The 14026-nt window shown below is 39.2% G+C and overlaps 1 protein-coding gene across 5 annotated transcripts in view; it reads right to left on the minus strand.

Moving 5' to 3' along the window:
- The window catches only part of mei1 (meiotic double-stranded break formation protein 1), a 59044-nt gene extending 45748 nt beyond the window's left edge, over nucleotides 1-13296 (minus strand). For 4 of the 5 annotated variants that reach the window (XM_030736585.1, XM_030736584.1, XM_030736583.1 and 1 more), the window contains exons 1-9: nucleotides 13173-13296; nucleotides 12855-13013; nucleotides 12521-12644; nucleotides 10634-10684; nucleotides 8530-8603; nucleotides 7370-7472; nucleotides 2560-2769; nucleotides 905-1083; nucleotides 106-220 (exon numbers count right to left, since the gene is read on the minus strand). In XM_030736585.1, the coding sequence (XP_030592445.1) occupies nucleotides 106-220; nucleotides 905-1083; nucleotides 2560-2769; nucleotides 7370-7472; nucleotides 8530-8603; nucleotides 10634-10684; nucleotides 12521-12644; nucleotides 12855-12998 (1000 nt within the window). In that variant the 5' untranslated portion in view covers nucleotides 12999-13013; nucleotides 13173-13296. Of the gene's footprint in view, nucleotides 1-105; nucleotides 221-904; nucleotides 1084-2559; nucleotides 2770-7369; nucleotides 7473-8529; nucleotides 8604-10633; nucleotides 10685-12520; nucleotides 12645-12854; nucleotides 13014-13172 lie in introns of those variants that run through there. The other variant, XM_030736586.1, reaches the window with a different exon arrangement.
- Nucleotides 13297-14026: the final 730 nt, after the last annotated feature.

Below are 14026 nucleotides of genomic sequence, written 5' to 3' on the forward strand. Positions count from 1 at the left end.
TTAGACCAGGAGAAGTGAACACAAAAGAATGCAGAGGAAATCATTTGTAGCACAATTCAAACTTATCTCAGCGACTGTGTTTGTGTGCCTGCGTGTGCATGTTACCAGGTACATCAGCCTTGATGAAGGGAGCGCTGTACTGACTGGGAGAGTGGACCAGAACAGATGCAATACACTTTGCACTGCTCACCTGCAAGGTCTCATCACCACTCAGAAGCAACTGAAAGACACATTTTATGGGCTTATTTTAGAATCCTTAAAATTGAAAGAAGATGCACGTTAATCAAACAGCGTCTAAGCCTTCCACAGTGTTATAACGTATACACTGAGTTATTTAAAAGTTTCTTCAATACTACTAAATGACTGATGAGTAGATTAGATTGAAGCAGCAACTGGCTAATTATCTGGCTCTCATGTTCAATGCACTGTCTGGCATCTGAGCTCTGCAGTTTAGTTTAGTTTGTCAGTTTTAGTTTGGATATGTTAAAGGCTGCAGCTACAACATATTGACTGATGGACTGAGGGGCTTTATATTATTGTAATTTCCACACACAAACGGATTAGGTGCAGATTATATACTCCAAAAGTGCAAGCTTGACGTCATTGTGTTGATTATTTTGTTAAGAGTTTCATTTAGAAGCAGCACATTACACAGCAGAGCTCTGCACAAACCTCCTAACGTCATGAGCTGTTCTGTACTGTGAGTCATCACTGAGAAAATCTAACGAGATGTAAACTACACAATGATTTCCCAGACATGAACCACAAATATTTGTCCAGACCAAAACCCCACCGAATCCCCATTCAAAGGCACATTAATCCAGGATTAGAAATTCTTGTTATCATTATCGTCAGAGACAGAATGCAGGTCTTGGGGATGAGACCAGGATGTTTGGACAGAGACCTTTTTCAGTATGAGAGGCAGAGGGCAGTGGTCAGGGGGCTGTTGCTCTTGGTTTTGGCTGAGGCTCTGGCTGTTGTTGGCAAGGATCTCCTCGTTCTCATCGCACATGACCTGACAGCTCAGGCTGTTCATCAGAACTGACACAACATCGGCCAGCTGCACAAGCTGCGACAGCAGGCCTAACAGATGAAAGACAAGCTGTTACAAATACTAATCACACAGTTCAATAGTTTTAAACATGATGCAAAGTTTATACAAATCCTAAAACATTTTTTTAAATATTTAGAATTAAAGGTGCACAGATATTCCCCCAGCATAGTATCAGTGTCACCATCTAAAATCTCCAACATTAATTTGATAATAAACTGGGCAAATACCACAAAGGGTACTTTTATATTACGGTAATCATTTATAAATATTAAACAGCTTCTGTAATAATAAAAGCTCTCCTGGTGTGGGATTTCTTTAGATTTAGCATCAACTTGTAATGATAAAAAAGCAAAATGCAACTTCCCAAAGTACAGCCTTTATAAAATATAATAATCTTACTTTTGCTATTGTAGACATTTCTTAAAGCTAAAGAAAATTAATAATCATCCTGCTCCCTCCACCGCATTGCTGTTATCATCTGGGCTAGAGAAGGTAAGCTTAGTGATATTAAACTAATAGCAACAGCAACAGCTCAACCATATATACTTCATAATTGCAAACCGACCTCGATTCCAAGCCTGCAGTGCATCATATTTTTCTCCTAAGTTAACACAATGATATACATACCAACTTCAAATTTCTGGAATGACTCTGTTATATTTTCGGTAAATCCTTTGTACCTAATGTAGACCTCAGTTCTGGTTATCGCCAAAGCACACACTGGCAAGCATATTGTTCTTATAAGTCAAACCTCCTGCAATATAGCAGTACTCTTTCATCTCAGGATAATCCTTCCTCTTTCTCCATCTAGCCTCACTCTTAAGGAGATTTGGGGGATTTAGGGGAGAAAACAACTCCTTTTTGTTATTAATAAGGCATAAAAAGTAAGGGACATTTCTTAAATGACTTTTCTTCAATTAAAAAAAAAGCTAATGTCAAATGACCACATTGCCATTCACTCCAAAATAGTCCTCACTCTTCTCTTTGAATCTCACCCTGTTCTAAATATATGAGGAAAGTCTACAACATCAGAGTTTTAGATGGTAGAAAAACCAATTTCCCTCTAGTCAAGCATCAGTCTAATTTGCACCTCATAGATGTAAATATATGCGATTTTTTGTTTAAGCAGCTACTGATGCAGTCAACTGTATTTTTAAAAGTCTGAATAAAACAAGTGTAATCAGATAAAAATCACAAACCTTACTTTAGCACATGGAGCCGTGGCAGCTTTGGGTAAAAAGAAATATCCTGGCATGGCGCCATATTTGAATTACTGATAACTTATTTTTACCTATGAAAAATAAGAATAAAACCCCACAAAAAAACTGATTTAATCTCAGAACACTTTGAGATTACTTTACTTTGCTCATCAATTCTCAATTTCTCAACATAGTCTACTGTATCTACTTTCATGGACACTAGTTTATCCATCTTGCAAAGATTAAATATCTTTAATTAAAAAAAAAAGACACATAAAATGCATAAAACTAAAATATTTTTCTTACCAACACAATTTCTGAGGAGGTTTGGGGAGCTGGCATTGGCTAAGGTTTGCACCAACACGTTACACACTCTGTCCCTAACAGCTGTAGGCAAGGACTGAGCTGCTGAGCCCCCAGGAGCTCCGAGCAGTTGGAGCCACACATATACTACTGTAGTCTTCAGTGCCTCATCAGGGAAAAGAAAGGCTGAGCACAGGCGGTCCAACAAGGGCACTGGTGGATAGAGATGGAAACAGATAAGTAGACACAGGCATGATCATATGGGATAGTTCCTGAGGCTGATGAGTGTATATGTTGATGTGAATACACATGTACACTCATCAGCCACTTTATTAGGTACATCTGTTCAATATCTAATCCTGCTGAAGACCTGCTGAAGTTCAAAGTGAGTATCGGAATGGGGAAGAAAGGTGATTTAAGTGACTTTGAATGTGGGATGGTTGTTGGTGGCAGATGAGCTGCTTTGAGTGTTTCAGAAACTGCTCATCTACTGGGATTTTCCCACACAACCATCTCTAGAGTTTGCAGAGAATGGTCTGAAAAAGAGAAAATATTGTGAGTGCACTAAGTGAAAATGAGCTGCTGATGATAGAGATCAGACTGCTTTGAGCTGATAGGAAGGCAAAAGTAACTCAAAGAACCACTTGTTACAACCAAGGTAACAGAAGAGTATCTCTGAATATACAACATGGGCTACAGCAGCAGAAGGCCACACTGGGTACCACTACTGTCAGCTAACAGGAAACTGAGGCTACAGTTTGCACAGACTCACCAAAACTGGACAACAGAAGATTGGAAAATGTGGCCTAATTTCTGCTGTAACATTCAAATGGTAGGGTCAGAATTTGGCTTAAACAATATGAAAGCATGTTGTTAACCTTGTTTCAACAGCTCAGGCAGATGGTGTGGGGGATAATTTTTTGGCACACTTTAGGCCCCTTAGTACCAAATGAGCATTGTTTAAACGCCACAGCCTACCAGAGTATTATTGCTGACCATGTCCATCCATTTATGATGACAGTGTACCCATCTTCTGATGGCTGCTTCCAGCAGGATAAAATGCCATGTCACAAAACTCAAATCATCTCAAACTGATATCCTGAACATGACAGTGAGTTCACAGAACTCAAATGGCCTCCACAGTCACCAGATCTCAATCCAGCAGAGCACCTTTGGCATGTGGCAGAAAAGGAGATCCATATTATGGCTGTACAGCTGACAAATCTGCAGCAACAGTGTGCAGCTGTCATGTTAATATGGACCAAAATCTCTGAGGAATGTTTCCAGCACCTTGGTGAATCTGTGCCATGAAGATTTAAGGAAGTTCTGAAAGCAAAGGGGGTCCAACCCAGTACTATCAAGGTGTATCTAAGAAAGTGGGTGGTGAGTGTATAAATATACATATAAATGCAACACACCATGTAACATGTTGTATTAATGTGTCTTAAAGATTTATAAGTTTAATTTACCAAGAAAAGCCTACATTCAAAAATGATAGAACATAAGAGAAAGCTACAGAGAGGACAGGTAATGGTAATACTGTGAGAGAGGCTAAATAGACACCATTAAGGACAGTGAGATTACAAAATGGAAAGAGGGTAAACTGCCGGGAACAAGGAGCAGCTTTTCAACAAGGTGCAGAGTTTCAACTTTAGCTATGACAGACAACGGTGGAACCAGCATCGGAGGGAAAATTGCCTTGAAGATGAAAGGACTGAAGATTGGCAATTGGGGAGAGAGTGGAGTTAAACAGCAGATGAGACAGAGTGAGCAGAGGAGATTAAAAAATATGGGGGAGTAGATGTGGAGTCTAAAAATATAAAAACCTAACTACTTTTTTAATGATTTCTACAAAATGATCTGAGCCCTAACATATGTTTCTTGCTAGCAGAACTTAATAAAACATGATTCGATTTTTAATTTAGACATCAATGTAAATAAATGACAATAGAGCATTTTTTTTTGCATGTGCTAGTACACACGATGGAAGGTGAGACACAGGCAAGAGACAGATGTGGCTAAAGAGAGGTCAAAGAGGCAAATATCTTTAAAACAGTGACAATGAGCATAGCAAAAGTGCACAGCAGCCACGAACAAGAGCACAAAGCAACACAGGACTCAGCGAGTGCCGAAGATAGAGAGAAAGAGATGACAGAGCAGGAGAGCCAAATCCAAGCCCAGCTGCTCTCTCAAGCAGATCAAAACCCATGTGAAGCAGAAGAAGCTCCCAGACATGTTTGATTAAACCGAAATATATGAGGCGGCCAAGATGAGAGCAAAGCATAAAGAGAGAACCGGGGGGTGAAGAAGGGAAAGAGGTAGGGGGGTGGTAACTCCTCCAGAGACAGAGGATAAAAATGTAGTGAACAAAATGTGAGTGGTAAAAAGAATAGAAGAAAAATAAAACACCTTATTGAGGTTTAATGCCACTCAATGAAAAAGAAACACAAACAGAGGGGGAGGCACAGCAAAGAGACAGAAGGGCGTCTTTTGCTTTCTTTAAAGAAACGAGCAAAAGTTCATTTCTGTTTACCATGCTTACTGTTTAGCTGCCCCACTGTGAGGCTTTGAACTATTGCTCTGTTCATGGTCTGATCTGCTTTCTACAGTATTTAACTGTTGCTTTGCACTTGTTGCCTCACCCTGCTTCCTCTTTCTTGCTCTATAAAAAAAAAACATTTTTTGTTTCTTTGTATTTTCGCAAGCACTTTCTAAAGAAATTGATTGTGAAAAGTGCTGGTATAGAAAGGCACCTCTATCGAAATAAGGTTGAAATACCGGAAACTGAGATAATGTCTTTTAATTACAGAAATTATGTAAAGTAGCATTTAACTGTTTCATTTTAGATCGCTGATCACATCAGCCTGTGAGGAACATTTTAACTTGTACCACTGTCCTTTCCTTCTCTCATCTTTCTTGTTATCTTTCTCTGCCTTCTACTTTCCCTATCTGCTCCATCTTCCCTTGTTTTGTCTGCATCCACTCTTCAGTCAGCATCCAAGAGAATATCAGTAATACAGAAATCAAAGAGAAAATTGAGGAAGGGAAAAGTAAATGAGTGAGGACAAAAGGAGGGGTTAATCAGTTCAAAAGACAGGCAGCCAGTGAGTCAGAGACAGAGGGAACTCTCTTGGGTGCTCTGGGCATATGTTGTCATTGCTGTGCTGTTGTCGTTAGCCCAAACAGCCCCACAGAGAGTTGCTGAGTGACAGGCCACAGACATGCACACACAGTCAATAGTGGCAGCCCACATCTTGCATCAACATGGTAACAACTCACCACTACCTGCAGCTGCTGGAGGGAGCTTGAAAAGCTCATGAAAATACATGAGAGGTGGACACACACAGCATAGCAAAATGACTACAACGCCCGCCTATTTGGCATAAGGATCACACTTGCGCTCGATTGTAAAGGCAAGCAGTCAGACATGACACAAACACAGCACAAAGCACACACAAATGGGAAGCTGATTGACAAAGCCTATTAAGCACAGTGGAAAAATAGTTCGGTGAGTACAAAGACATCATACAGGTGTGTGTGAGAGATTAAATCAACAACTATGCGTTGGGGAAGATTGTTGGGTGCAATATCTTTTTAACTTGCTATACTACAGAATTTCCAGATAACTATATCCATATAGATGAGGAATTTCAGGGAAAAGGTTTGGATGAACATTTGCAGTATTTGTAACTTTTGCTATTTTATTTTCCGCAGGTGCTGGTGTGGGATTGGCTATGCAGATAGAATTTTAAGGTTGGTTATCTCGGCGCAGCTGGAGAGCAATTGAAAAGGTCATAACAGCTAGAGAGATTGAATTGAGAGAGTTCAGGGGAAAGGATATGGAAGATAGAGTTGTGTGATTTTTTTTTTCTAATTTCTTAGAGGCAGAGGGAGTGGATTGGGGCTCAGCATGAGAGGGAGTGTTTCAAAAGTGGACACAGTACAGCTATTTCCATCAGCCAATATTCTTATCCAACTAGGGTCGCAGGAGGCTGGAGCCTGTTTGAGCTGGTATGAAGTGTCCTGGACATGCATGGAAATATGCATGGACATGTCGCCAGTCTGTAATGGACTGGCGACATGTCCATGCATATTTCCATGAATTTGGGATACGATTTTAAAAGGTCAATATAGGCGACAGTGACTGAAATGCAGATATGACTTATTCCTTCATATCTTTTGCTTCCATCTGAGGTGAATTCTACATTTCTAACACCTTCTTGGCTCTTCTTCTTGGCCCCTTAAAATAATACATTTTTAATTCAGTTTCTCTCTTTCAGATGCCGGGGTGAAGACAGAAATGGTGGAAGTTACTGCATCGTGAGCCACCTGACCTTATCCTGTCTCAACCGCATTTTTACAACTGACCTACACCAATGCATGTCATCTTTTTCTTGCAGATACTCTATATATCCCCAAAGGCAAATTAATGTCTTTGCTACACAATGAGGTCAGTGGTCGTGGCCTGCTACACAGCAGTATGTTAACAATTAAAAAGTATTTAGGTTCAGATTGTAAATCTCTATGAGAGGAATTCATGGAGCATTAACTCTGCAAATAAGTTCATGCACCACCTTTTCAACCTTTACAGCCTGTCCAAAATTGGTAAAAACAAATGCACGTAATTATGTGTTGCTTACAACATTTCCAAGAACTGTTTATTACTTGCCATATGACAAACGCTGACAAAATTCACTCCCAAGTTCAGAGCAGCCCTTACTGAGGTGCCTTTCTTGATGAAAACAAACTATGAGGGAGTACTTGCCCCTGTATTCGTCTGAGATCTGATTGAGTGTTTGTTTCAGGGTCTCACCATGAGTCACAAGGCTCTGGGACACATTAGGAGCAGCTTTTATTAGGTTCCCCAAGAAGCTGAATGTAGGCAGGAAACGCTTCACACTGAGCTGCTCACTAAGCTAAAAAGAGAATGCAAAAAATAATTATTGGTAACATCACACACACACGATGATAAAAAAGGAAATTGGATGACTAAGGCACTGGCTTGTATCTGTGTTATGAATCTCTACAGCATAGGTTTGCAAAGGTGTCAGTGTCTTAAAGCTAAGCTTCTATTTTAATGGTCGGTAAAAATCTTCAAAATGACAAAAATATGATTTAAAGCTACTACAACAATGGGCTTATCCTACTACATGTTATTAACCCCTTAAACCACAGTTTTTTTTATTTCTACTTGATAAAATGTCCCCGAATTCAGTCAGCAAGAGCTGTAGCTAAGCTGTACACAACTGTAAGGCCAAACACACACCACCATGGGCTCAACGGATTAGAGACACTTGAAAGATTTTTGCCTCCTTGTCCCCATCACCAGGCTTGAGTGAGGTTTGAAACACTCTATCAAAGGCTGGCATTTTTACTTCCACCAAATGAAAACTGCAAATTGGAAAATTAATAACGGGTCAGTAAACACTGTTGTTACTGAGCCTGTCCTGAAAATTCTCAACTGCAACTCTACCAAATCTGACCCAAGAACAATGAAGCACATCGTTACACCCACTTACTGCACAGTAGTGCGCAGAAGAAGGCTTAATCTGAGACAAATGCTTCTAATTATTTGAACTGGGGAAAAAAAAAAAAAAAAAATCATTCGTCCTCCAGTAACAGTTTGTGTCAAAACGTCTAATCAAGCTCTATTTTCGTAGCATAAATGAGACCTGTCTGCTCTGGCTGGTGTTACATTTTTCTGTCACCATGAGTCTACACAGCTTTACTATTTTCCACCTGCAGCACTGGCTGAAGAATGAGGCTTCTCCATTACTGTCTCCCCCTGAGGTGACACAACAGCAGCAAGAGGGAGACAAGCACACTGTCTGTTTACTAAACAGCCTTGGGAGAATATGACGCTAGTTACACAAGTGCTATTAAAATTTTTAAGATGTTAGGCGTGTTTTTCTGCCTGCACGTGCACATAAGCAGGAGTGCTTCTCTATATGTCTGTAAATATGTGCGTCTTACCTGTTTGTGTATCTCATCCAAAACAAAGCGAAACGACAGCTCGCTCTGGAGCTCTAGCAGCAGCTGAACCAGCACTGAAGCACGTAAACACACAGAAATGCATGCATGTACACAGGCATCAGACAAAAGAACAGAGAGGAGCATTCATTAAATAAACATCACAGATAAATACAGTTTCACACTTTAGTGCAGTCACTGCAATTATGAGAAAGAGGAAAAACAAAAAAGTCAGGGTTAATGAATAATCCAGGCTTTTAACTGTTTAAAGTTTTAGGAATTCTTTCAGTGTTTTCTAACAGTGCTTTAGGAACTCATATGCCAGTACGTGCTTCAAACAGTCAAAATTGTTCCTTAAGCAGGAGTGTAGTACTTAAATATGAAGTCCCCTGAGATAATGCTAGTTGAGAATTTGTGCTACATAAGGCCTCAGTCACACAGGCCTGGAGACTGGCCCTGGCAACAACTAGGGAAATATGTGTATTCCCTTCCCGGGGATAGGGTGTTGCACCAAAAACCTTGTCACTGCCGCAGTCGCACATAATTTGCATGGAAGACACCGACCTGTCTGCAAACACTCATCATTTACTCCCAGCGGAAGAGGAGGTTGAAGAAGTGCAAACCAAACTGGAAATGAAGAATGCAAAAGTTGTGCCTCACTGACGCAATAACACATTTCAAAAGGTGCAAGTTTGCGAGTGTTTGCAGACAAGACAGCTTCTTCCATGCAAACTATGGGTGACCATGGCAAACTGCTAGCAACAAAAGCAATTGCAAGGAGGTTTTCGGTACAGCGTCACATACCACTGGTGCAAGTGTCACATGACCAGCAATCATGTGGTCAGAGCTGAAGCGGATAAGAAGTGTTCGCAGAAACTGTTCGATGCTCCAGATAAAAAACAAAATCATGTTTGGAGGAAGGTTTACAGTCTAAAAAAAGTGATGTACAGTGAGGACAAACAGACTAGAACTGGTGTGGCCCGCTCTTGTTGTGAGTATGCATGGAGAATGTTTGTGTAACTTCTTTCCCTGCCAAAAGTCCTGTACAGCAAACTAAACATAACATTTGGGGCACGTTCAATTTCAAAACTGTGTAAGACATTATGAAACATTTGCAGGTAGAGCCTGTTTCCATTAAATGATGTGCAGTGGTGCGCAACAGGCTATGATTTATGTTATAATTCGATTATTGGATGTTATGCAATTATTACCCAAACAGTAGTAACACACATTAAACCCTATCATATCAAAAAAGGTAGTGCACACAATAAATAACCTACCACAGGATGTTTAATGCACTGCTATGATGATAAGATCCTGATTTACCTCTCAGTTACAACCAAAGCTCTCATTAAGCTGTGCCTGCTAAACTGATGCATTCTTTCTCCTCCTTTCATATCTCCTCACACTATGACTGCATTATTTATAGAGCTCAAATTAGTTACAAAATGTGTACTTCACACATTATCTGTGCAGAAACCACAAGCAGTGTCACATTTAAGTCCTCTTCTAACTATTACAGAAAAGTAGTCCCTTGGGCATTTTAAGACAGCTACCATAAAATCATTCTGTCATTGGGACTTACCAAAATATTTCTGCATTTTTGAAAGGCTGCAATGGGAATAATCTGTCTGAGTGTTTAAAACTGAGACTTTGCTATGAGGCCAAGATTGAGGATACAGAATAATCTGCATTTGGCTGCCCAAATCACCCATTAAGTACAAAGAGAAATTCACATTTCAGTTATGAAGAAGTAGCAGTAAAAGGTTATCTACTTGTGCAATGACGTCAAAGCCTACATGTGGAGTCAAAGATCGCCTTAGCCACCAGCGCTGACCATTATCAGCAAGAAATTTTTGTGTATCTTCCAAAAAAAAAAAAAAGAAAACAGCAAATGTGTGTGTGTGTTTGTGTATGTGTGTGTGTTTGTGTATGTGTGTGTGTGTGTGTGTGTGTGTGTGTGTGTGTGTGTGTGTGCACAACAACTGCATAAAAAGCCTGCAAGTGTGACTTTGTGCACACAGCATCTATGTGTGTTTGCCTGTGCAAGTGAGCACACGCAGACACACATGCATTAATCACCAAACCCAAAGAGGCATCTCTTCACCTTGGTCAACCTTCTCCAGAGTGACAGGGTCCTCTGCAGTTTGAAGCATCCCTAGGGACAGAAAAGATATGACAGACTAGATTTTAAAAAGCATACTTCAAAAACCCCATGCATTCTTGCTTCTGTACAGAAGTGCAGAAGCAAGAAATCTAATATCATTATGCATAAAAACAGGACGAAATAGAACAAAATAGAGAAGACAAATTACAAAGACATTAGATGGGGCTTCATGCTAATAAAGATCTATTTGATCATACTGTACAGTGTACTCTACCTTGCATTAGCTTTGCTGGACATCCAAGATAAAACACTATCCTAAAAGCATGTATAAAAAAAAATCAGTGTGTAGTGGGGGATGGAAGGCATATTTTATATTGGATTATGCTCAATATGGAGAAGCACAGTCCAGCAGACAATCCCACAAGAACTGTAATAGCTCTTTTAATGTCTTGTCAGATTGGTCAGAGCTTTTATGGCTTAAGCATTTTACCACACACCCTCTTATTGTGCTAATTTGATTAGAGCTCAAATGGTTTCAATATGACACTTAATGCTGCAACCCAATAATCCTCCAGTGAGGAGGAAGTTACCAATAATACCATTTGATGATGTGGTATCAAGAAAACATACAGGGATATAATTATAGCAGTGGTATCGTATGAACTAATTCAACCACACTATTACCTGCCATTTTCACAATATTTCCAATAGATGACTCAGTAATTCAGCGCCGCAAGGATAATGAAATGCAATGCAGGGCTACGTATTAAAGCACAATCTCAAAGTGTCACTTGCTGCACTGGGTTTCTGTTATGACACTGATGACTTTGCGCATACCAAACATAAAGGACGAGTACTAATTTAGAGATTCTCATAAATTATTTCTGTCATGTCACCTCGTGTGTTACCACGAAAAATTAATTACAGTATGGGAGTCTAAATAACTTTAGCTAGACCATGAAATACATACCAGAAATCGCAAGTAATGACAGTCTTGTTATCTTATGCATTACAAATTGTGTTTCATTCATTTCATTAATAGCTGTTATTTTTTGTCATATGATTTTATCTTAAATAATTCAGAAAAAAGACAAACACTGCCTCATAAGTTCCCCTATCAAAGATAAAAGCAAAGCTGTCCACTAGCCTGCAGCCCATGCATGATTTTTAGGTGGCCACTTAGTTTGATGATTTCATCTATGAAATGAGATTTAATGTGGCTGCTATTAAAAATGAAAATCAGTTATATGAACCAACACAGTGTGATATACAGCACTTAATTAAAGCCCAAATGTCTGCATCAGTTCATCATATCAAAGACACAAATCAGTATAACAGTTTAATCATACCACAGATGACAGCCACACCTCTCAAAAGAAAGTAAGGTGGTAAGCTCAAGGTTAACTCCAGTATCAGTGTGGATCTTTTCAAAAATTAAATTAACACAAAAACCATTATGTTGGGTAATGTGAATATTTCTGTATCGTGCAGTCTGGTTGATTGCTAAGATCAGCTGCTCCCTCTGTTCAGCCTGACCTTGCAGAAAAGCTGTAACGGGACTGTGGCACTAACTGCAGACTGACACAGTGGAGATTAGCTTCAAGGAGGGCAAATGTTAAACAATCAAGCTCGAGCTGGTGAGAAAACAGTCAGTGCTGGTTAGTGATGGTCAGTACTGACAGAAGGTCTGTGCACTGCAAAGGTACTGTTGTTGCCTCTTGTTTTCTAATTACCTTTCAATCTTTTACTTACCATCAGCCTACCTAGCAAAACTGTTTGCACCTCTGGAGAGATAGCAAGTGAGAGGCAAAAGTCCAGCTCTTCACAATCACCCTTGATAGACGTTCCCTCTATTTCTAATCTGCTGTGTGTGTTGCTATTTCTCACCCAAAAGTTTGGCTATAAAATGCAGACAGACTCTGTGGTCTTGTAGGAGCAGCTCTCTCAAAGTCCCTGGAGAGCACTTCAGCACTCCACTTACACTGGACAAGGCGGAAGACTTCCTCACAGACTGCATCACACAGACAGAAGTGTGGGACAGTTATAGGAGGGTAAATAAAGCCTGAGTTGAGCATCAGGGGAAATTAACAGGATAATGCAGTTTTCATACATATGTCCTGATCAATCCTAAAACGTGTGCAAGAGAATACGGAGCTATAACACACAACTAAAACTACACTATGCAGCCACATTGGATAAATTATATTCTTCCTCTCCTCACCGCAATGTCTTCATCATCAATCATTTCAATGAGGCAGGCCAGGCAGAGGCGCAGCCCGTCTCCCTCCGGAGGCCCCAAGCGGCTGCTCCACTTTGGGTCATGCCTGAAGTGGAACTTGTCGTAAACTATATCCCTGCTTGTCATTGTGAGTTTTTTCACCTGTTCAAACAGAAAGACCACACCTCTTTATGCAGATGAGCAAAAGTGCTAGCTAGCTGTTGTGATTACCTAACACTAGCTAGCTAGCTTAGTTAGTAACGAGCTCATAATTCGCTGTAAAACAGCTCTTTTTAAAGGTTTCTATAAAAATATTCTTACATGCTATCGACAAACTCTGTTAACTGTAAGATATGTGTATTTAACAGTCAGCTAAGCATTAAAGTAATAAGTTATGTAGCCGACTGTGCAGAAATAGGTGCTGTATGGCGCTAATGTCAAAATCCCAAACTTTATTGAATATTACAGTAGAATACAAATCAATGCAAACAATATTTATGATATAAAAAAATTACTACTGTTATAATAGTATTATAAATTTATACAATAAATTTAAATTCAAAATCCTAAATAATTCTAGTTCGCTATTATAGATTCAAAAGGTTAAGTTATATATTTATAAGATAATTTATTTCTCCCTTGAAGCCTTTATAACAAATTATATAAACGTCTTTATGGTACATCCAATAGTTGGTCAAAAAATAAAAGAAATAAGTTCAACGTTTGAAGGGAAAAAAACACAGGCCAAAATATTAATATTTTTAAGAGTCTTTTTACTAATGATTTCTAATAGTAATTGTTATTTTGGATGTTAATCTATGTTGTTTCAAAATCATCAGCCATATCACAAAAAGAGCTCAACCTGCCCACATCCACATACTTTTAGATGGCAATAATGGATTTATATATCTTTTTACACCCTTGATTTAAAAAGAAATAATCTAATGAGGTAAAAACCTATACACTACCTATACACAAAAAAAAAAAAAAAATTAAAGAAACACTTTTTTCAACAAATTGAATAAATTTAATTAAATTGAATTTTTAATCAAAGTACAGCATCAAGTCAATTAAACTTCTGGGATATTGATCAGTTAAGTAGCAGAGGGGATTTTTAATTAGTTTCAGCTCCTTTGGTGAAATTAACAATAGGTGCACCAGAGGGACAAGAATGA

The sequence above is a fragment of the Archocentrus centrarchus genome, chromosome 8, assembly GCF_007364275.1.
Source record: "Archocentrus centrarchus isolate MPI-CPG fArcCen1 chromosome 8, fArcCen1, whole genome shotgun sequence".
Taxonomy (NCBI): Eukaryota; Metazoa; Chordata; class Actinopteri; order Cichliformes; family Cichlidae; genus Archocentrus; species Archocentrus centrarchus.